Source organism: Jatropha curcas, chromosome 6 (genome assembly GCF_041381405.1).
Source record: "Jatropha curcas cultivar XTBG-Jc1 chromosome 6, XTBG_Jcur_1.0, whole genome shotgun sequence".
Taxonomy (NCBI): Eukaryota; Viridiplantae; Streptophyta; class Magnoliopsida; order Malpighiales; family Euphorbiaceae; genus Jatropha; species Jatropha curcas.
Genome location: NC_143156.1, coordinates 29,210,488 through 29,231,760, shown reverse-complemented (window position 1 = coordinate 29,231,760; position 21,273 = coordinate 29,210,488). Strand labels below are relative to the sequence as shown.

The following is a 21,273-nucleotide window of genomic DNA, read 5'->3' as shown; positions in this document are numbered from 1 at the left end:
GCAAAAAGCCAAATAGAACAAACAATATGTAACATTACCCTGCTTAGAACTTTCAACCTGTCAATTTGTAGAAATTTAATAAATTAAGAATGTTGATAAAGCAAACAATATGTTGTATAATATGGGATTTCATACCATGATCATTCCTCATAGTAGTCCGTCAGTTTGTCTTCCATTGTATAGAGAACCTTTTAACTCTGTAGGAATGAGCTCTGTATACTTCTGGTCTTGTTTTTTAAACTCTGCTACTGTTTGTCTGTTGTTCTTTGTCACAGGAACATGCTCAATTGGTGGAAATGATACTGATCAACAAGCCCTGCTCGAGTTCAAGGCCGGAATAGTATCTGACCCTTTTGGAGTTACGAGCTCATGGAATGGTTCCATCCATTTCTGCCAATGGTACGGGGTTACTTGTGGCCGCAGGCACCAGAGGGTCACAATTTTGGACCTCACTTCCTTAAAACTTGGGGGTATCATATCCCCATATATTGGTAATTTGAGCTTTCTAAAGGTACTACACCTTGATAACAACAGCTTCACCCACAATATTCCTCCTGAAATCGGTCATTTGCGAAGACTACAGATATTATATCTACTTAATAATTCATTCACTGGTCAGATCCCATCCAATATTTCTAGATGTTCTAATCTTATTCGTTTAAGTCTTCGGAACAACAATCTAATAGGAAAAGTTCCTGTGGAGCTTGGCTATCTCTTGAAGATTCAATACCTTCATATAGCTCATAACAATCTAACAGGAACAATCCCTCATTTTCTTGGAAACTCGTCTTCTCTTACTGCTCTTTCTATAGCTACAAACAACTTTGTTGGAAATATTCCTGATGCTATAGGACAACTTAAAAAACTAAACTTTTTAATCCTCACACTGAATAATTTGTCTGGCACTGTCCCTTCCTCAATCTTCAATCTTTCTTCTATTACACTTTTGGATGTAGGACTCAACAATTTTGAAGGATTTCTTCCTGCGGACTTGTTCACCTCTCTTCCAAATCTTCAATTCCTGAGTTTTGCTGCTAACCAATTTACTGGTCCTATTCCTAATTCAATATCTAATGCTTCCAATCTAGGTTATCTTGTGTTGCAGCAAAACTATCTCACAGGAAAAGTGCCTTCCTTAGAGATATTGGACGTTCAAGATCTTTTAATTGGTCTAAATAGTCTTGGAAATGGAGAAGTTGATGATTTGAGATTTCTCTGTTCTTTGACTAATGCAAGCATTTTGCGGCGGTTGCATATTGGCCAGAATAACTTTGGAGGGTCCTTACCTGAGTGCATTGGCAACTTGTCATCCAATCTTGAAATGTTTTATCTATATGAAAATCATATATCTGGAAGCATTCCAGCTAGTATTGGAAATCTGGTTAACCTGTTGCTTTTAATAGTAAAGAACAACAACCTTTCAGGTATGATACCCCAAGCAATCGAAATCTGCAAAATGTAGTAGTTATAAGTTTTAGTGAGAACAAGTTCTTCGGACCCATTCCATCATCTCTTGGAAATCTCACAAGGTTGAGTAAACTTTATTTTTCTAATAATGACTTGCAGGGCGCCATTCCTCCAATTCTAGGTAACTGCACATCTTTGCAAGCGCTGCAATTTTTTGCAAACAATCTCAGTGGTACCTTACCTCCACAAGTTATTGGCCTCTCATCCTTGTCAATTTATGCTGGTTTTGCAAAAAACTATTTCACCGGTTCCCTTCCAACAGAAGTAGGTAATTTGAAAGCCTTAGGTATCTTGGATGTCTCCGACAACCTGTTATCAGGTGAGATACCAAAAAGTCTCAGGAGCTGCACAAGTCTAGAGTACCTAAACATGAACGGGAACCGTTTCCAAGGATCCATTCCTTTCTCTCTCAGTTCATTGAGAGGTCTTCAAAAACTGGATTTTTCTCACAATAATTTGTCCGGACAAATTCCTGGATTTTTGGCTAGTTTTAATTCATTGGTCAGTTTGAACTTATCTTTCAATGATTTTGAAGGCATAGTGCCAACTGATGGAGTCTTCAAGAATGCAAGAATTACTTCAGTTATGGGAAACAGCAAGCTATGTGGAGGCATTCCTGAGTTCCAACTGCCTGTTTGCCACCTCAAAAGATCCAACAAGAGGAGACTAAAGGCAATCATTGCTGCCATAGTAGGACTATCAGGAGCAATTTCGGTGTTCTTGTCTTTTCTAGTTCTTTTGAGGTTTAAAAAGAAAAGACAAGGACCTGCTTCTTCCAATTCAGAAAATTCTCTTCTAAAAGTTCCCCATTTGTCGTATAACGATCTCCATAAGGCCACTGATGGGTTCTCATTGGCTAATTTAATTGGTAGTGGCAGTTTTGGATCTGTGTATAAAGGAATTCTTACTGAAGGCCGTCAAACGGTAGCTGTTAAGGTGCTTAACCTCCACTATCATGGTGCAGCTAAGAGTTTCATGGCAGAATGTGAAGCCTTGAGGAATATCAGACATCGAAATCTTGTAAAGATTATAACTGCATGTTCAGGTGTGGACAATCAAGGCAATGACTTCATGGCACTAGTTTATGAGTTCACGGTCCATGGCAGTCTCGAGAAATGGTTGCATCCATCTCTTGCCGCAGTAAATGGAATGCAAGAAAGATACATGTTTTTAAATCTAATTCAAAGAATAAATATTGCAATTGACGTTGCTTTTGCAATTGAGTATCTTCATCATCGTTCTGGGACTCCAATAGTCCATTGCGACCTCAAGCCAAGCAATGTTCTTCTCGATGATGAAATGACTGCTCATATTGGTGACTTCGGGCTGGCAAAATTCCTTTCGCATAGCATCCAAAATAATTTTTCTAATCAATCAAGTTCTGCTGGATTACGAGGAACTATTGGTTATGCTCCTCCAGGTAGGTGGTTTTTCTTCTTCTTTTTCCTTGTTTTCTTTTTCTATCTTAGGAAATTTCAACTTGCTAGGATTACAATGCTATTCTTTTACAAGTTCTAACTTAATAATTGCAGAGTATGGACTGGGAAGCGAGGTTTCAACACAAGGTGATGTTTACAGTTATGGCATTCTCTTGTTGGAGATGTTTACGAGGAAGAGGCCTACTGCTGACATGTTTAAAGAAGGTTTGAATCTTCACAAATTTGTGGAGTCAGCTTTGCCAAATGAAGTGAGTGCCATTGCAGATCCATTTCTCTTTCAAGAAGGAGGCCAATCAAATGAAAGAACTATGATTGAATGTTTGATTTCCATACTTGGGATTGGAGTATCTTGTTCTGCTGAATTGTCAAGAGAGCGGATGGACATTACCGATGCTGCCATAGAGCTTTGTTTGATCAGAGATAAGTAAAAGACTCCCAGGGAAGAAATTCAAGCTCAAGCAATTTTAGTCATGCATGAAAATTTCTTTGTTAATGTTATTTCTGAAGAAGAAATTTAGATGTAGTTTAAATTCCACAATGCTTTAATTGCTAAATTTGGAGCTTTCATCTCTCAATTCTTCTCCCCCTCTCTCTTTCTACCACTTCCCTAACTTTCCCACTAACAAGGCCGTTGAAAAGCCCAAGTGCAACCAACGCAATTATGACCCTCGAGCCTAACAAGAAGGCCCATTGAATCCTTTAATATTGAGCCGGGTTTGAGGTAGATGTCGCATTGCGAAGAAACCATTCCATCGCCTTCAAGCTCCGCAAAAGGCACAAATGAGGATTTGTCTCTGCGTTCATTTGATTGACGAATGGAACAGTTTCTCTTTGGGGCGGAAGACATTAAAGAATTTATGAGTTTCTCCTGATTTTGAGCAGTCACTGTTTGTTTAGATATATTCTAGTTTTCAAGTATTACATTTCTCAATCCTTCTCTCTCTTTCTTTTTCTATTATTTCCCCAACTTTTTGATGTTCAAGTTTGCTTTTTTATTTCAGCTCTCAATTGATTCTAAATATATTCTTACAGAATCTTCCATATTAACCATAAATATTCTAATTAAGTATTAAACATGAGCCTTCTCGCTCTGGTTGATGCTGAATTTTTATTAATCAGCGATCAGTGGTCGTGGTTGTTGTTGTTTATATGTATAGTTTCTAGTTTTGCACTATTATATACAGCCTTGCTTTATTTATTAAGCTGCATCTGCTGTTTTTGAGAAATCAACGAATCCAGTTAATGGAATCGTTTGCAAAATATATAAAAGAAAATAATAAAAGAAAATAATATATAAAAGAAAATAATCTGCATCTGCATCTGATTTCAACCTTTTCTGTTTATTTGATTTCAATATATAAAAGAAAATAATAAAAAAATGGTGGTTATTATATATTCCAAAAGCTTTGGTGAGTTTCTCCTGATTTAATATTTATTGTATTATTAATTAGTCAAGTTTTTATTAATTGTTTGCAGCCATAAGTGGTAATATTTCCAACTTCTCAAGTCCTATCAACTTCCTCTTCGCAATGTTCAACTGCTAGGTTGGCTTCTTTTAATGCTGACTAAGTCTTTGTCTTGATTTTTCCAAGTTATTGACTTTTGTTTTTGTACTGTCCTAGTTTTAAATATTCAATAGCGATGGCTACTATAAAGTGTGTAGTTTTTGAAAAGAGAGTTTTATTTTTCTATATTTTGTGTTGTTATTTTCTAATCTCTACTGTACTATATATATGTATAAAAGATTGTTCCAATATAGGAAGTAATTTAAATAGGATTAAACTTAAACTAGGAAAGACAATATTTACTCTAATTACAAAGATTTCAACACTCCCCTTCAAGTTGGTGCATAGATATTCCTCACGCTCAACTTGCAAACTAAATGATGAAACAACTTGCTATTCAAACCCTTTGTGAAAACATCAGCTAGTTGCACTTTTACAGCTATATAGGAGACACTTATAAAACCTTCAACTATCTTCTCTTTTATAAAGTGATGATCAATCTCTATGTGCTTAGTTGATCATGTTGGACTGGATTATTCATAATACTGGAGTGTTTGGCAAGTTCACAATCATCACATACTAATGAATCAAAAACACACTTAGCAAACAAAGTGGGAAATAAACGTCCTAAAACAGAAAAAGAGGGATGTCCTAATCTCCTATGCCATTGAATAACTTCATGGAAAGGATTTCTAGAAGTTCTTAACAAAGCTTGACTGGTACACGAATTTGAAAAACAACAAACATCATCCAACAGATACAGTCCATCGCGCAAGCTACCACTGCCAATCGTTCTCCCCGTGTTCAGTTCCTAAAAAATACAATAAGTAGGGTACAAAGTTACTTTGCAATTAAGTGCTTTTGTGATTAAACTAACAGATAACAGATTAATAGAGAATCTAGGAACATGAAGAACATCATGCTAACAGATTATAAATTTATTAAATTTAATCTTTTTGCTAATAAAAAAAAAACACACTTTTTGAAGCAATTCGACAATACTAGTTGTTTTAGCTAAATATTTAAGGGAATAATGCTTCATATTTTATTCTCCTATAGCTTTTAAATACTAATATAAACATCATGCTATCAAACAATAAAAAGGAAAAAATACGATTTTATTTCTACATTTGAATTAACTACTTTATCTTTACATTTAAAAGATTACATTATTCTATCCTTGTAGTTTGTCTCTATTAAATGAAATTATTCTTCTGTCTATTACAGATATAAAATAGCATAATATGTATGGACAAAAATATAATTTTCTCTAATAAAAATAATAAAAATGATATTTTTCTTATAGTCAAAACACTAAATATTACTTGCTGTTTACGAACATAAATAGAAGCAGGAGAGCAACGGTACATGCCTGAGAGAAGCCGAGCAAACCATCAAAAGGACCTTTAGTTGATATTCACACAAATAAGAAATGCACTCTTCCAGATTTGTATACTCTGCAAAATCCTGATTAGTAAAACATTTCAGAAACTAATTAATTATGTATCCAAAATTCTAAATAAATGAGAATTTTTTATCTCTTCCATAAATTATACCTATTTGTACTGGAACCACTCAAAGTAGGGTGGTGGGAATATGCCTTCTATGTCGGATTTGCCTCCAGCAGGGAAAATTCCATTTTGCGTATAATTTTAAAATACTTATGATGCAAGTTATTTTACAGAAATAATCGGCGTCTAAATTTCAAATTAAATTATATTTTAGTCTTTAAACTTTTAAATTTTATTGAAATTATTGATTTTTAGGTAACACAAACTCAACAAAAATATATAATATGGCATCTCTCCAGAGTTCTGATAATTTATAGGGAAAAAAAAAAATAAAAAGAAGAAAATTACATACCAAGTCAAAATGAGCAAGAATAGAAGGATCCCACTTGCTAATTTGCTTCTGCAAAAAGCTTCCACTAGTCCTACTGCACTTGTCTGTGCTTTACTTGCAACTTCCAACTGCACTTGTCTAGTCTTTATAAGTTATTGTTGAAAAGTTAAGCTGAGGGGTGTGCAAAATTTGATTAAATTCGAAAAATTACGATCAAATCAATCTTGTTTGGTATTTCAATTAATTGACTTAGTTTGGGTTTATAATTTTAGATAATTTCAATTTTAATTTTTTTTTCGAGAAAATAAATGAATTTTACCTAAAAACTGAATTAAAACTGTATGATTCAATTTAATTTATATAAAAACAAACTTTGATATTCAATTTTTGGTTTAAAATTCAATTTGAAACTAAATTCTAATTTTACACCCTCCTAAATAAGAGTTTTGGTTATATATATTAAAAATGTTTGATATTATATTTAATTATAAATTATATATAAAAGTGGAATAAAGTGGCTTTAATGATCTCAATTCTAATTGGAATTTCTTGTTCTGCCGAATCACCTACAGACAGGATGGACATCAGTGATGCTGCTATAAAGCTTCATTCGGTCAGAGATAAGTTAAAAAACTCTAGAGGAAGAAATGCACGCTCGAGCAATATTAGTCATATATAGATGAGAAATATATAGTATTGTTTGTTAATTGATAGAAGGAAAGTTCCATAACTTGCAGTTTTTAGTTCCTGTTTTCTGTGTTTAGTCGGGGTTTCACGTTCTATGGAAATACCTGGAGACCGGAGGAAAATAGATAGAGGATGTAGTTATAAATTACATTTGATAAAAAGGAACCTTATGGATTGAAGTTAAGCCTATGTTATAGAATTTTATATAAACATTTTGTAAATACATTATGTATATTCTATAACTATTATTTATTTATTTATCAAAATGCAGCCTTAGTTGAAACTTGAGATTCAATAATGTTTCTTATCATTTTCTTAAATATAAATTGCTTGACTTTTTGAGCTTGATGTATTGCCAAATTGGTCATTGGTATTAATTTTCTTTCTATAGTAGGACCAGATGCAACACAAAAGGCCAACTAGAACAAACAAAATATAATATAAATTAAGAATTTTTACAAAAAAAAAGGAACCTTATGGATTGAAGTTATCATTTCTTTCTAAAACAAAGGTTGACTATATGTTGACCTGGCACTGACAAATGGCAATTGCTGATTTGCTACATATGTGTGGTCCACCAAGAAAGCAGAGACTACTTGACTCTTGCTTTCTAAAAGAAGTCGTCTCCTACATACTTTTCCTCAGTTCAGATTCAATAATGTTTCATATCATTTTCAAATAACAATATGTAATTTTATCGTCTTTCTACTTTACCTTTCTTTTTTCTTACTTTTTTTGGGTAAAATTTGTTTCTTGCATCTTTCTTGTGCTTTTTACACTTTCAGTTCTACCGTTCACACTATCTATAGGTTGTCGGAAATAAACTACTGAAAAGATAGTTTAGCCACATATTTGGCTTTTTGCTCAATTCTTTCTTCTACCTCAAAAGTTGGTGTAAATGATCCATGTCACGTATGAATATAAATATGGGCTTTAATGATCTCAATCCTCATATTAATTAGTCCCTCAGTTTTCAGGGTCACTAAAAAACCTGAAGTTTTAACTTCCATTGTAGAGTTAACCTTCTAAGTTTTAACTCTACAGGAATTAATGGGCTGTTTATGTTTCTGGTCTTGTTTTTTCATCTATGCTTCTGGTTGTCTGTTGTTCTTCGTCACAGGAACATACTCAGTTCCTGGAAATGAGACTGATAAACAAGCCCTGCTCGAGTTCAAGGCCGGAATAGCTGCTGACCCTTTTGCGGTCATGACCTCATGGAATGGCACCATCCACTTTTGCCAATGCTATGGGGTTACTTGTGGCCGCCGGCACCGGAGGGTCACAGTATTGGACCTCAGATCCTTAAATCTTGTGGGCACCATATCACCTTCCATTGGTAATTTGAGCTTTCTAGAGGTACTAAACCTTAAAAACAATAGCTTCACTCATAATATTCCTCCTGAACTTGGTCGTTTGAGAAGACTAAAAGCACTATTCCTGTATAATAATTCACTCACTGGTGAGATTCCATCCAATATTTCTGGATGTTCTAACATTATTTATTTAGTTCTTCTTAACAACAATCTGATAGGAAAGGTTCCTGTAGAGCTCGGCTATCTCTCGAAGCTTCAATGTCTTTTTATAGATAAGAACAATCTAACAGGAACTATCCCTCATTTTCTTGGAAACTTGTCTTCTTTTACTGCTCTTACTCTAGCTTTCAACAACTTTGTTGGAAATATTCCGGATGCTTTAGGACAACTTAAAAATTTTCAGTATTTAGACGTCTTTGATAATAAGTTGTCTGGCATTATCCCTCCCTCAATCTTCAATCTTTCTTCCATTACATATTTGGATATAGCATTTAACCATTTTGAAGGATTTCTTCCTGCAGATTTGTTCACCACTCTTCCAAATCTTCAGAATCTTTGTTTTGCTCGCAACCAATTTACTGGTCCCATTCCTAATTCAATATCTAATGCTTCCAAAATAGTCCATCTTCAGTTGCAGGGAAACGCTCTCACAGGAAAAGTGCCTCCTTTAGAGAGATTCAACTTTCTGTTCTTATTATTAGTTTCAATCGTCTTGGAAATGGAGAAGTTGATGACTTGAGATTTCTATGCTCTTTGACTAATTCCAGCATTTTGCGGGAGTTGGATATTAGTGAAAATAACTTTGGAGGGTCCTTACCTGAGTGCATTGGCAACTTGTCATCTAATCTTGAAAATTTGAGTTTTTATAAAAATCAAATATCTGGAAGCATTCCAACTGGTATCGGAAATCTGGTCAACTTGGCAATTCTAGAAGTTTATAGCAACAAGCTTTCAAGTATGATTCCCCAGAGGATTGGAAATATGCAAAATGCAGTGGTTATGAGTTTCCATGAGAACAAGATCTTCGGACCAATTCCATCATCTCTTGGAAACCTTACAAAGTTGAATAGACTTTCTTTTGCTGATAATAACCTTTCAGGGTACCATTCCATCAAGCCTAGCTAATTGCAAATATTTGGAAGCGCTGGATTTTTCTGGAAACAATCTCAGTGGTATCTTACCTCCAGAAGTTATTGGCCTCTCATCCCTGTCACTTTATGCTGGTTTTGCACAAAACTATTTCACCGGTTCCCTTCCAACAGAAGTAGGCAATTTGAAAGCCTTAGGTACCTTAGATGTCTCTGACAATATGTTATCAGGTGAGATACCAAGTAGTCTTGGGAGCTGCACAAGTCTAGAATACCTATACATGAGCGGGAACAGTTTCCAAGGGTCCATTCCTTTGTCTCTTAGTTCATTGAGAGGTCTCCAAGAATTGGATTTTTCTCGCAACAATTTATCTGGACAAATTCCTGAATTTTTGGCAAGCTTTAATTCATTGCTCCGATTGAACTTATCTTTCAATGATTTTGAAGGTATATTGCCAACTGATGGAGTCTTCGAGAACACAAGCATTACTTCAGTAATGGGAAACAACAAGCTATGCGCAGGCATATCTGAGTTCCAGCTTCCTGTTTGCCACCTCAAAAGATCCAAGAGGAGACTAAAGATAATCATTGCGACCGTGATAGGACTATCAGGAGCAATTTTTGTGGTGTTGTCTTTTCTAGTTCTTTTGAGGTTTAAGAAGAACAGACCAAAACCTGCTTCATCCAATTCAGATGATCCTCTTCTGAAAGTTCCCAAGGTGTCATATAACGATCTCCATAAGGCCACTGATGGCTTCATCTCTTCAAATTTAATTGGTAGTGGCAGTTTTGGATCTGTATATAAAGGAATTCTTAACGAAGGCAGGCAAACCGTAGCTGTTAAAGTTCTTAATCTCCAATATCATGGTGCGGCCAAGAGTTTCACGGCGGAATGTGAAGCCTTAAGGAATATCAAACATCGAAATTTGGTAAGGATTGTTACTGCATGTTCGGGTGTGGACTATCAGGGCAATGACTTCAAGGCACTAGTTTATGAGTTCATGGTCAATGGGAGTCTCGGGGAATGGTTGCATTCATATGTTCAAGTAAATAGGACGCATGAGGGATACAAGATTTTAAATCTAATTCAGAGAGTAAATATTGCAATTGATGTTGCTTCTGCAATTGAGTATCTTCATCATCGTACTGGGACTCCGATAGTCCATTGCGATCTAAAGCCAAGCAATGTTCTTCTCGATGATGAAATGACTGCCCATATTGGTGATTTTGGGCTGGCAAAATTCCTTTCGCATAGCATCCAAAATAATTTTTCTAATCAATCAAGTTCTGCTGGATTACGAGGAACGATTGGTTATGCTCCTCCAGGTATGCAGTTTTTTCTTTTAATTTTTCATCTTAGAAAAATTTCAACTTGATAGGATTAAAGTGTGATGTCTAACTTATAAGAATTGCAGAATATGGACTAGGAAGTGAAGTTTCAAAACAAGGTGATGTTTATAGTTATGGCATTCTCTTGTTGGAGATGTTTACAAGGAAGAGGCCTACTGATGACATGTTTAAAGAAGGTTGGAATCTTCACAGATTCGTAAAGTCAGCTTTACCAAATGGAGTGAATGCGATTGTAGATCCAATTCTCCTTGAAGGAGGCCAAGCAGATGGTAGAATTATGACGGAATGTTTGATTTCCCTGCTTGGAATTGGAATTTCTTGTTCTGCTGAATCACCTACAGACAGGATGGACATCAGTGATGCTGCTATAAAGCTTCATTCGGTCAGAGATAAGTTAAAAAACTCTAGAGGAAGAAATGCACGCGCGAGCAATATTAGTCATATATAGATGAGAAATATATAGTATTGTTTCTTAATTGATAGAAGGAAAGTTCCATAACATGCAGTTTTTAGTTCCTGTTTTCTGTGCTTAGTCGGGGTTTCATGTTCTATGGAAATACCTGGAGACCGGAGGAAAATAGAGGATGTAGTTATAAATTACATTTGATAAAAAGGAACCTTATGGATTGAAGTTAAGACTATGTTATAGAATTTTATATAAACATTTTGTAAATACATTATGTATATTCTATAACTATTATTTATTTATGGGAAAATTATTATTTTGTCCCTGAGGTTTGCCATAATTATTAATAGTGCCCGACATTTATACATATTTATAACGTACCTGAGGTTTACTTCCTTCACATTAATTAGTCCTTTTATAAAAAAAAAAATACACTTTTTCCGTTAATTTTGAGTGGAAAACTCAAATTTTCACCATTTTTCTCAATCCAACACGGTCTTCATTGCTACCACCGTGTCTCTGTCAAGTATCATCCTCATAACCAGATCACCAACAAAACTAAAAGGGAAAGTAATTGTTTCGTCACTGAGGTTTGCCATAATTATTTAAGTAGTTCCCGCCATTTATATAAATATTTATAACGTCCCTGAGTTTACTTCCGTCATATTACTTGGTCTTTCCGTCCAAAAAAACACTTTTTCTGTTAATTTTTAATAGAATGACCAAACTACCCTAAATCCTCTAATCAAGGAGAGAGAGATAAATGGATGAAGGGTGATGATGGCTTGATTGAGTTTGGATGTTGGGTTTTAGTTTTGGAGGTGATCTGGTTATGGAGATGATAGTTTTCATTGACACAATGGTGGCAATGAAGACCGTGTTGGGTTGAGGAAGATGGTGAAAATGTGAGTTTTAGGAAGTTTAGAGGAAAGTGATTAATAATAATGTCAATGAAAACTTATAAAGGATAATTTCGTCTTTTCCACTCAAAATTAACGGAAAAGTGTATTTTTTTTTTTTTTTTTATGGAAGAACCAATTAATATGACGGAAGTAAACTTCAGGGACGTTATAAATATTTGTATAAATGTCGGGGACTATTTAATAATTATGGCAAATCTCAAGTACGAAATAATTATTTTTTCAAAGGATAATTTTGTCTTTTCTTCTCAAAATTAACGGAAAAAGTGTATTTTTTTTTACGGAAGGACCAATTAATATGATGGTGGTAAATCTCAGGGACGTTATAAATATATGTATAAATGTCGAGGACTACTTAAATAATTACGGAAAACCTCAGGGACAAAATAATAATTTTCCCTTTATTTATTTATCAAAATGCAGCCATAGTTGAAACTTGAGATTCAACAATGTTTCTTATCATTTTCTTAAATATAAATTGCTTGACGTTTTGAGCTGGATGTATTGCCAAATTGGTCATTGGTATTAATTTTCTTTCTATAGTAGGACCAGATGCAACACAAAAGGCCAACTAGAACAAAAAAAATATAATATAAATTAAGAATTTTTACAAAAAAAAAAAAAAAAAAATAAAATAAGGGGGCTGGCTTGACTGAATCAATCAGCTTACCAGTATAATATGGGATTTCATGGTCCAAAATCTAAATAGCTTAATCATTCCTTATATTGGTCCTTCAGTTTTTGTCTTCCATTGTATGGAGAACCTTTTAACTCTGTAGGAATGGGCTCTGTATGCTTCTGGACTTGTTTTTTAAACTCTGCTACTGTTTGTCTGTTGTTCTTTGCCACAAGAACATACTCACTTGCTGGAAATGAGACTGATCAACTAGCCCTGCTCGAGTTCAAGGCCGGAATAGCTGCTGACCCTTTAGGGGTCATGACCTCATGGAATGGCACCACCCATTTCTGCCAATGGTACGGGGTTACTTGTGGCCGCCGGCACCGGAGGGTCATAATGTTGGAAATCCGTTCCTTAAAACTTGGGGGCACCATATCTCCATACATAGGTAATTTGAGCTTTTTAAAGTTACTAGACCTCCGAAACAATAGCTTCACCCGCAATATTCCTCCTGAAATTGGTCGTTTGCGAAGACTGCAAACACTATACCTATTCAATAATTCACTCACTGGTGAGATTCCATCTAATATTTCTAGTTGTTCTAGCCTTATTCGTTTAAGTCTTGGAAACAACAATCTGATGGGGAAAGTTCCTGTGGAGCTTGGCTATCTGTTGAAGCTTCAATTTCTTGCTATATCTATGAACAATTTAATGGGAGAAGTCCTTCATTCTCTTGGAAACATGTCTTCTCTTAGTACTATTAATATAGGTACCAATAACTTTGTTGGAATTATTCCTGGTGGTATAGGACAACTTAAAAACCTTAAGGTTTTAGTCCTCGGTCAGAATAAGTTGTCTGGGATTATCCCTTCCTCAGTCTTCAATCTTTCTTCTATTACAGTTTTGGATATGGGATTCAACAATTTTGAAGGATTTCTTTCTGCAGTTTCATACACCTCTCTTCCAAATCTCCAGGTCCTGAGTTATGCTTCTAACCAATTTACTGGTCCCATTCCTAGTTCAATAACTAATGCTTCCAATATAGTCTCTCTCCAGTTGCAGGGAAACAGTCTCACAGGAAAAGTGCCTTCTTTTGAGCGATTGAGCCTTCAAGTGCTTTTAATTCAACAGAATCGTCTTGGAAATGGAGAAGCTGATGATTTTAGAGTTATTTGCTCTTTGACTAATGCCAGCATTTTCAGGTGGTTGAGTATTGGATATAATAACTTTGGAGGGTCTTTACCTGATTGCATCGGCAACTTTTCATCCAATCTTGAAAAATTGTTTCTACATGCAAATCAAATATCTGGAAGCATTCCAACTAATGTGGGAAATCTGATCAACTTGTTATATATACAAGCATATAACAACAAGCTTTCAGGTATTATTCCCCAGTGTATAGGAAACCTGCAAAAAGTAGCGGTTATGAGATTCAATGAGAACAAGTTCTACGGACCTATTCCATCCTCCATTGGGAGCCTCACAAAGTTTAATAGACTTTATTTGCAAATAATAACCTTCAGGGTACAATTCCTTCAAGTCTAGCTAATTGCAAATATTTGCAGCTGCTGGATTTTTCTGGAAACAATCTTAGTGGTACCTTGCCTCCAGAAGTTCTTGGCCTCTCATCCTTGTCAATTTATGTTAGTTCTGTGAAAAACTATTTCATTGGTTCCCTTCCAACAGAAGTAGGCAATTTGAAAGCATTAGGTACCTTAGATGTCTCTGACAACATGTTATCAGGTGAGATACCAAGTAGTCTTGGGAGCTGCACAAGTCTAGAGTACCTATACATGAATGGAAACCGTTTCCAAGGGTCCATTCCTTTCTCTCTCAGTTCATTGAGAGGTCTTCAGGTTCTGAATTTTTCTCACAACAATTTGTCTGGGCAAATTCTGGATTTTTTGTTAGCTTTAATTCATCGCTCAGTCTAAACTTATCTTTCAATGATTTTGAGGGCATAGTGCCAACTGATGGAGTCTTCAAGAATGTAAGCATTACTTCAGTTATGGGAAACAGCAAGCTATGCGGAGGCATACCTGAGTTCCAGCTGTCTGTTTGTCACTTCAAAAGATCCAACAAAAGCCGACCAAATGTAATCATTGCTACCATAGCCGGATTATCAGGAGCAATTTTGGTGATGCTGTCTTTTGTATTTCTTTTGTGGTTTAGTAAGAAAAGACAACCTATTTCATCCAATTCAGAAGTTCCTCTTCTGGAGGTGCCGAAGGTGTCATATAACGATCTCCATAAGGCCACTGATGGGTTCTTCTCGGCGAATTTAATTGGTAGTGGCAGTTTTGGATCTGTATATAAAGGAATTCTTAATGAAGATGGGCAAACAGTAGCTGTCAAGGTGCTTAACCTCCAGTATCATGGTGCAGCTAAGAGTTTCATGGCGGAATGTGAAGCCTTGAGGAATATCAGACATCGAAATCTGGTAAAGATTGTAACTGCATGTTCAGGTGTGGACTATCAGGGCAATGACTTCAAGGCATTAGTCTATGAGTTCATGGTCAATGGGAGCCTCGAGGAATGGTTGCATCCATCTGTTAATGAGGGATACAAGAATTTAAATCTAATTCAGAGAATAAATATTGCAATAGATGTGGCCTCTGCAACTGAATATCTTCATCATTATTGTGGTACTCCAATAGTCCATTGTGACCTCAAGCCAAGCAAGGTTCTTCTCCATGATGAAATGACCGCCCATATTGGTGACTTTGGGCTGGCAAAATTCCTTTTGCATAGCGTCCAAAATAATTGTACTTATCAATCAAGTTCAGCTGGATTACGAGGAACTATTGGTTATACTCCTCCAGGTAGGCAATTCTTTGCAATAGTTTAATCCTATGCAATTCTTTCACAATGTCTAATTTGAGAATTGCAGAATATGGACTGGGAAGTGAGGTTTCAACAAAAGGTGATGTTTATAGTTATGGCATTCTCTTGCTGGAGATGATTACGAGGAAGAGGCCTACTGATGACATGTTTAAAGAAGGTTTGAATCTTCGCAAATTTGTGGAGTCAGCTTTACCAAATGAAGTGAGTGAAGTTGCAGATCCAATTCTCCTTCAAGAAGGAGGCCAATCAAATGACAGAATTATGATGTAGTGTTTGATTTCCATACTTGACATTGGAATTTCTTGTTCTGCTGAACTGCCAACAGATCGGATGGACATCAGTGATGCTGCCATAGAGCTTTGTTTGATCAGAGATAAGTTAAAAGACATCTGAGAAAGAAATGCACCCTCGAGGAATGTTCAAGAGTATTTAACATCAGCAATTAAGATGTACCAATTTCAGCCTCTTTTTTTAAAAAAAAAAAAAAAAAAATTAATTTCAATTTAAGTTCTTAGTTCTTCTCTGTATTTCTGTTTCTAATTATTTCCTGCACTTTCTCATTAACCAAACATTAAACACCCTGTTCAGCTCAGGTTTTACGATTAAGCTTCATAAGATTTTTCTCTCTAATTTTTTCCTGGATAGTTATTATGGTTTGTTTCAGTTTTCCATCTTATTAAGCTTGTGCGCTTAATAGTAGATTGGTTTTCTGTTAAACATTAGTAGACGCCACAGAGGCGTTCGATAGAGAACAATGACAAGCGTTCACAAGAAACAAGCAAACGACATTCTGTGGCCTATTAATAGGCGTTAGTTCCCGTCGTTGGGCCAATTAATTAGTTAAGCCGTAGAAAAGCCCAAGTCCAACCAACATTTATTACCATATGAACCCAAGAAGAAGGCCCATTGGTTCCGTTTATTAGAAATCCATGTTAAATTAAGCCGGGTTTGCCTTTTGAGGTAGAAAACGAAGTCGTGTCATAGTTTGAAGTATGAACTATGAAGGACTATTCCGTCGCCTTCAGGCTCAGAAATGGTACAAATGAAGATTAATCTCAATTTGCTTCATTTTGGAGCAAACTTAGATTTTCTTAGTTATGAAATCAATGGTTTAATCCTAATCAGGTTCTTGAGATCGTGGAAGAATATTTATTATCATGAACCCTTTTTTTATATTTGATTTCATAGATGATTATTACATTCCAAAAGTTTTCTGAATTTCTCCTGATTGGTATTAATTAATCAAATTTTTTAATTAAATTGTTTGCAGCAACCAGTGATTGTTGTTGTTTAGATGCTATGTTGGCTTATTGGTTTAATTAGCTTGTAAGTTGTAACTGTTATTGCTCTCATTTCTCAGTTCTTCCTTCTCTTTCTTTTTCTACTATTTCCTACACTTTTCCATTAACCAAACACCCCCTACGAAGTTGTAAGTTAGCTTCTTTAACACTTACTGACTCTATCATGATTTCTCCAAGTTCTCAGGTGCTAAGTTGAATTCGAAGCGAACCATGTTTCGATTATTATTTTTATTAATGTACATGGTGGAGGGCCCCAGCTGATAAGACACAGATGGAGTATAGGTAGGCACTTGGCAGTTTGATAGTTGTTTATGCATGCGAGCTTGTTTAATTTTGGTTTGTCCATTTTTGAGTCATTCTGAGTCAGAGTGCAACAAAAAGATTTCAGCATTCACATGTTGAGTTGCTGGTCAATTTGAGCCGACAACGTTTCTGACGCTAGAGGCATTTTGTAATGAAAATTTTAAGAGGTAAATATGAAATTTTCTCAAGATAGTGCATTCAGTTTTGGTTCTAAAGAGAAATGATTTGCATGACATACCTTTTGGTAGTGGTTGAATATAGCGACGTAAAGATCCATCTATCAGTATTAATATGAGATTTAATGATCTGAAAAGCATTATCTATCCTGATAGTATATTAGTCCCTCAGTTTTCAGGGTCACTAAAAAACTTGAAGTTTTAGTCTTCCATTGTAGCGATAACCTTCTAAGTTTTAACTCTATAGGAATTAATGGGCTCTTTGTACTTCTGGTCTTGTTTTTTCATCTATGCTACTGGTTCTGTTAGTCTGGTTTGTATCACAGGAACATACTCAATTGCTGGAAATGAGACTGAGCAACTAGCCTTGCTCGATTTCAAGGCCAAAATAGCTGTTGACTCTCTTGGAGTCATGACCTCATGGAATGCCACCATCCACTTCTGCCAATGGTATGGGATTACTTGTGGCCGCCGGCACCGAAGGGTCACAATGCTGGACCTCAGTTCCTTCAAACTTGTGGGCACCATATCTCCATACATTGGTAATTTGAGCTTTCTAAAGGTACTAGACCTTAGAAACAATAGCTTCACCCATAATATTCCTCATGAAATTGGTCGTTTGCGAAGACTACAAAAGCTATACCTAAACAATAATTCACTCACTGGTGAGATCCCATCCAATATTTCCAGATGTTCTAATCTCATTCGTTTAAGTCTCAGGAGCAACAATCTGTCAGGAAAAGTTCCCGTAGAGCTTGGCTCTCTCTCGAAGCTTCAATTTCTTTTTGTAGCTAGGAACAATCTAACGGGAACTATCCCTCATTCTCTTGGAAACTTATCTTCTCTTACTCAACTTTATGCAACGTTAAACAAGTTTGCTGGAAACATTCCTGATGCTTTAGGATGACTTAAAAATCTTAATTTTTTAGGCCTCGCTTCATGTAAGTTGTCTGGCATTATCCCTTCTTCAATATTCAATCTTTCTTCTATTTCAGGTTTGGATATAGCAAACAACAATTTTGAAGGATTTCTTCCTGCAGATTTGTTCATCTCTCTTCCAAATCTTCAGTTCGTGGGTTTTGCTTTTAACCAATTTACCGGTCCCGTTCCTGATTCAATATCCAATGCTTCCAATATAGTCATTCTTCTGTTGCAGCGAAACAATCCCACAGGAAAAGTTCCTCCTTTAGAGAGATTGAATATTCAAATGCTTCGTGCTGATCACAATCATCTTGGAAGTGGAGAAGTAGATGATTGGAGATTTCTCTGTTCTTTGACTAATTCCAGCATTTTGCAAAAGTTGAATATCGGCAAAAATAACTTTGGTGGGTCCTTACCTGAGTGCATTGGCAACTTGTCATCCCATCTTGATGAGTTATCTCTATATGAAAATCAAATATCTGGAAGCATTCCAACTAGTATTGGAAATCTGGTCAACTTGTTGGATCTGGATGTGGATGACAACAACCTTTCAGGTATGGTTCCCCAAAGTATTGGGAATCTGCAAAATATAGTGTTTATGATTTTCGATCAAAACAACTTCTTCGGGCCTATTCCATCTTCTCTTGGAAACCTCACAAAGTTGAATACATTTTCTTTTGTTGGTAATAACCTTCAGGGTCCTATTCCTTCAAGTCTAGCTAATTGCAACTATTTGCAAGTGCTGGATTTTTCTCAAAACAATCTTAGTGGTATCATACCCCCACAAGTTATTGGCCTCTCATCCTTGTCAATTTATGTTAGTTTTGCACAAAACTATTTCACCGGTTCCCTTCCAACAGAAGTAGGCAATTTGAAAGCATTAGGTAGCTTAGATGTATCTGACAACATGTTATCAGGTGAGATACCAAAAAGTCTTGGGAGCTGCACAAGTCTAGAATACCTATACATGAGCGGGAACAGTTTCCAAGGGTCCATTCCTTTGTCTCTGAGTTCATTGAGAGGTCTTCAAGTTTTGAATTTTTCTCACAACAAATTGTCTGGGCAAATTCCTGGATTTTTGGCTAGCTTTAATTCATTGCTCAGTCTAAACTTATCTTTCAATGATTTTGAAGGCATAGTGCCAACTGATGGAGTCTTCAAGAATGCAAGCATTATTGCAGTTACGGGAAACAAGAAGCTGTGCGGAGGCATACCTGAGTTCCAGTTGCCTGTTTGCCACTTGAAAATATTGAACAAAAGGAGACTAAAGGTTATCATTGCTACCATAGAGGTAATCACCCAATTCAGAAATTTGTCTTATAGAGGTCCTGAAGGTATCGTGTAAAGATCTCCATAAGGCCACTGAAGGGTTCTCATCAGCTAATTTAATTGGTAGTGGCAGTTTTGGATCTCTATATAAAGGAATTCTTAATGAAGAACAACAAACGATAGCTGTTAAGGTGCTTAACCTCCAATGCCATGGTGCAGCTAAGAGTTTCATGGCGGAATGTGAAGCATTGAGGAATATCAAACATCGAAATTTGGTCAAGATTGTAACTGCATGTTCAAGTATGGACTATCAGGGCAATGACTTCAAGGCACTAGTTTATGAGTTCATGGTCAATGGGAGTCTTGAAGAATGGTTGCATCCACATGTTCTAGTAAATAGGATGCATGAGGGGTACAAGATTTTGAATCTAACTCAAAGAGTAAATATTGCAAGTGATGTTGCTTCTGCAATTGAGTATCTTCATCATCATTCTGGGACTTCAATAGTCCATTGCGATCTCAAGCCAAGCAATGTGCTTCTTCATGATGCAATGACTGCCCGTATTGGTGACTTTGGGCTGGCAAAATTCCTTTTGCATAGCATCCACAATAATTTTTCTAATCAATCAAGTTCTGCTGGATTAAGAGGAACTATTGGTTATGCTCCTCCAGGTAAGCAGTTTTTCTATTCTTTTTTCATCTTAGAAAAATTTCAACTTGATAGGATTAAAATGTGATGTCTAACTTGTAAGGATTGCAGAATATGGACTAGGAAGTGAGGTTTCCAAACAAGGTGATGTTTATAGTTATGGCATTCTCTTGTTGGAGATGTTTACGAGAAAGAGGCCTACTGATGACATGTTTAAAGAAGATTGGAACCTTCATGAATTTGTAAAGTCAGCTTTCCCAAATAGAGCGAGTACAATTATTGATCCAATTCTCATTCAAGAAGGAGGCCAATCAGATGACAAAATTATGATGGAATGTTTAATCTCCATACTTGGAATTGGAATTTCTTGTTCGGTTGAATCACCAATAGACCGGATCGACATCAGTGATGCCGCTATGAATCTTTTTTTGATCAGAGATAAGGTAAAAATCTCCCGAGGAAGAAATGCACGCTCGAGAAATATTACTCATATATAAATGAGAAATATATAGTATTGTTTGTTAATTAATAGAAGGAAAGTTCCATAAACTGCAGTTGGTTAATTAATATATAGCATTGTTTGGTATGCTTTCTTTCTTCTTGGGTTAATTATATGAGTGTTGGTTGCAAAAACTTTCAGTTTAGATACCAAAGGAGATGTGTATATAGTTTTGGGATACGGAAAAGAGACCAACAGATGACATGTTTCAGGATAGTTTATGCCTTCACAACTTCTGTAGAACCTTGCGGGAGAAAATGGCTGATCCTGTGGATCCAAAACTGCAGCCTGGTATAAAAAGAGCAAGGATCAACAAGAATGCCTGTTTTCTGTGCTCAGTCTTGGGGTTTCATGTGATGGAGATACCTGGAGACCGGAGGAAAATAGAAGATGTAGTTAAAGAATCACACTGATAAAGTGGGACCTTATGGATCGAAGTTAAGACCTTGTTAAGCTTTCTGAAGTTTCTGTGTTTCATAGATATGTTTAGAATTCTTAATCTTATTTTGTTTTTGTTTTACATATATGTCTGGCTATGGAACTAGTTTGTCACACCAGGGATATTTTTATAATTTTTTTTTTAAAATTATAAGGAGTAAATATTTTTATACAGCCATAGTTGCCGTCACAATCACAGCTAGCAATAATGTTTCCTACCATTTTCTTAAATATAGA

At 35.8% G+C, this 21,273-nt stretch overlaps 5 protein-coding genes and 1 pseudogene across 6 annotated transcripts; all 6 read left to right on the top strand.

Annotated features, from left to right (window-relative positions):
• The first annotated feature begins 109 nt into the window (after positions 1-109).
• Positions 110-1,704, top strand: LOC149495892 (uncharacterized). The gene is made up of 2 exons (XM_089722799.1): positions 110-1,424; positions 1,567-1,704. The coding sequence occupies exons 1-2, from the start codon at positions 110-112 to the stop codon at positions 1,590-1,592; spliced, it is 1,341 nt and encodes a 446-aa protein (XP_089578925.1). The 3' UTR covers positions 1,593-1,704.
• A 34-nt stretch (positions 1,705-1,738) lies between these two features.
• Positions 1,739-3,481, top strand: LOC105648914 (LRR receptor-like serine/threonine-protein kinase EFR). The gene is made up of 2 exons (XM_089722798.1): positions 1,739-2,887; positions 3,000-3,481. The coding sequence occupies exons 1-2, from the start codon at positions 1,837-1,839 to the stop codon at positions 3,332-3,334; spliced, it is 1,386 nt and encodes a 461-aa protein (XP_089578924.1). The 5' UTR covers positions 1,739-1,836; the 3' UTR covers positions 3,335-3,481.
• A 4,509-nt stretch (positions 3,482-7,990) lies between these two features.
• On the top strand, positions 7,991-8,992 carry LOC149495891 (uncharacterized). The gene has a single exon (XM_089722228.1). It carries the CDS (start codon positions 7,991-7,993, stop codon positions 8,990-8,992), a length of 1,002 nt encoding a protein of 333 aa, XP_089578354.1.
• A 124-nt stretch (positions 8,993-9,116) lies between these two features.
• On the top strand, positions 9,117-11,420 carry LOC119370328 (putative LRR receptor-like serine/threonine-protein kinase At3g47570). The gene is made up of 2 exons (XM_089722227.1): positions 9,117-10,667; positions 10,757-11,420. The coding sequence occupies exons 1-2, from the start codon at positions 9,563-9,565 to the stop codon at positions 11,137-11,139; spliced, it is 1,488 nt and encodes a 495-aa protein (XP_089578353.1). The 5' UTR covers positions 9,117-9,562; the 3' UTR covers positions 11,140-11,420.
• Positions 11,421-12,743: 1,323 nt separating this feature from the next.
• On the top strand, positions 12,744-16,087 carry LOC149495890 (LRR receptor-like serine/threonine-protein kinase EFR; annotated as a pseudogene). Its single transcript, XR_016321158.1, has 2 exons — positions 12,744-15,458; positions 15,527-16,087. The product of XR_016321158.1 is annotated as an LRR receptor-like serine/threonine-protein kinase EFR (transcript).
• A 383-nt stretch (positions 16,088-16,470) lies between these two features.
• Positions 16,471-20,600, top strand: LOC105648983 (uncharacterized). Its single transcript, XM_089723128.1, is given in 4 exon segments — positions 16,471-19,474; positions 19,476-20,122; positions 20,211-20,545; positions 20,547-20,600. Coding segments are annotated over 4 exon segments (2,997 nt in total). The 5' UTR covers positions 16,471-17,513.
• Positions 20,601-21,273: the final 673 nt, after the last annotated feature.

Bases quoted from the DNA above. Each gene is read 5' to 3' on its own strand.
- LOC105648914 (XM_089722798.1), top strand. From the start codon at position 1,837: ATGAACGGGAACCGTTTCCAAGGATCCATTCCTTTCTCTCTCAGTTCA. The intron at 2,888-2,999 runs GTAGGTGGTTTT...TAATAATTGCAG, and splicing joins TATTGGTTATGCTCCTCCAG to AGTATGGACTGGGAAGCGAG.
- LOC149495892 (XM_089722799.1), top strand. From the start codon at position 110: ATGTTGTATAATATGGGATTTCATACCATGATCATTCCTCATAGTAGT. The intron at 1,425-1,566 runs GTATGATACCCC...AATGACTTGCAG, and splicing joins AAAGAACAACAACCTTTCAG to GGCGCCATTCCTCCAATTCT.
- LOC149495891 (XM_089722228.1), top strand. From the start codon at position 7,991: ATGGGCTGTTTATGTTTCTGGTCTTGTTTTTTCATCTATGCTTCTGGT.
- LOC119370328 (XM_089722227.1), top strand. From the start codon at position 9,563: ATGTTATCAGGTGAGATACCAAGTAGTCTTGGGAGCTGCACAAGTCTA. The intron at 10,668-10,756 runs GTATGCAGTTTT...TAAGAATTGCAG, and splicing joins GATTGGTTATGCTCCTCCAG to AATATGGACTAGGAAGTGAA.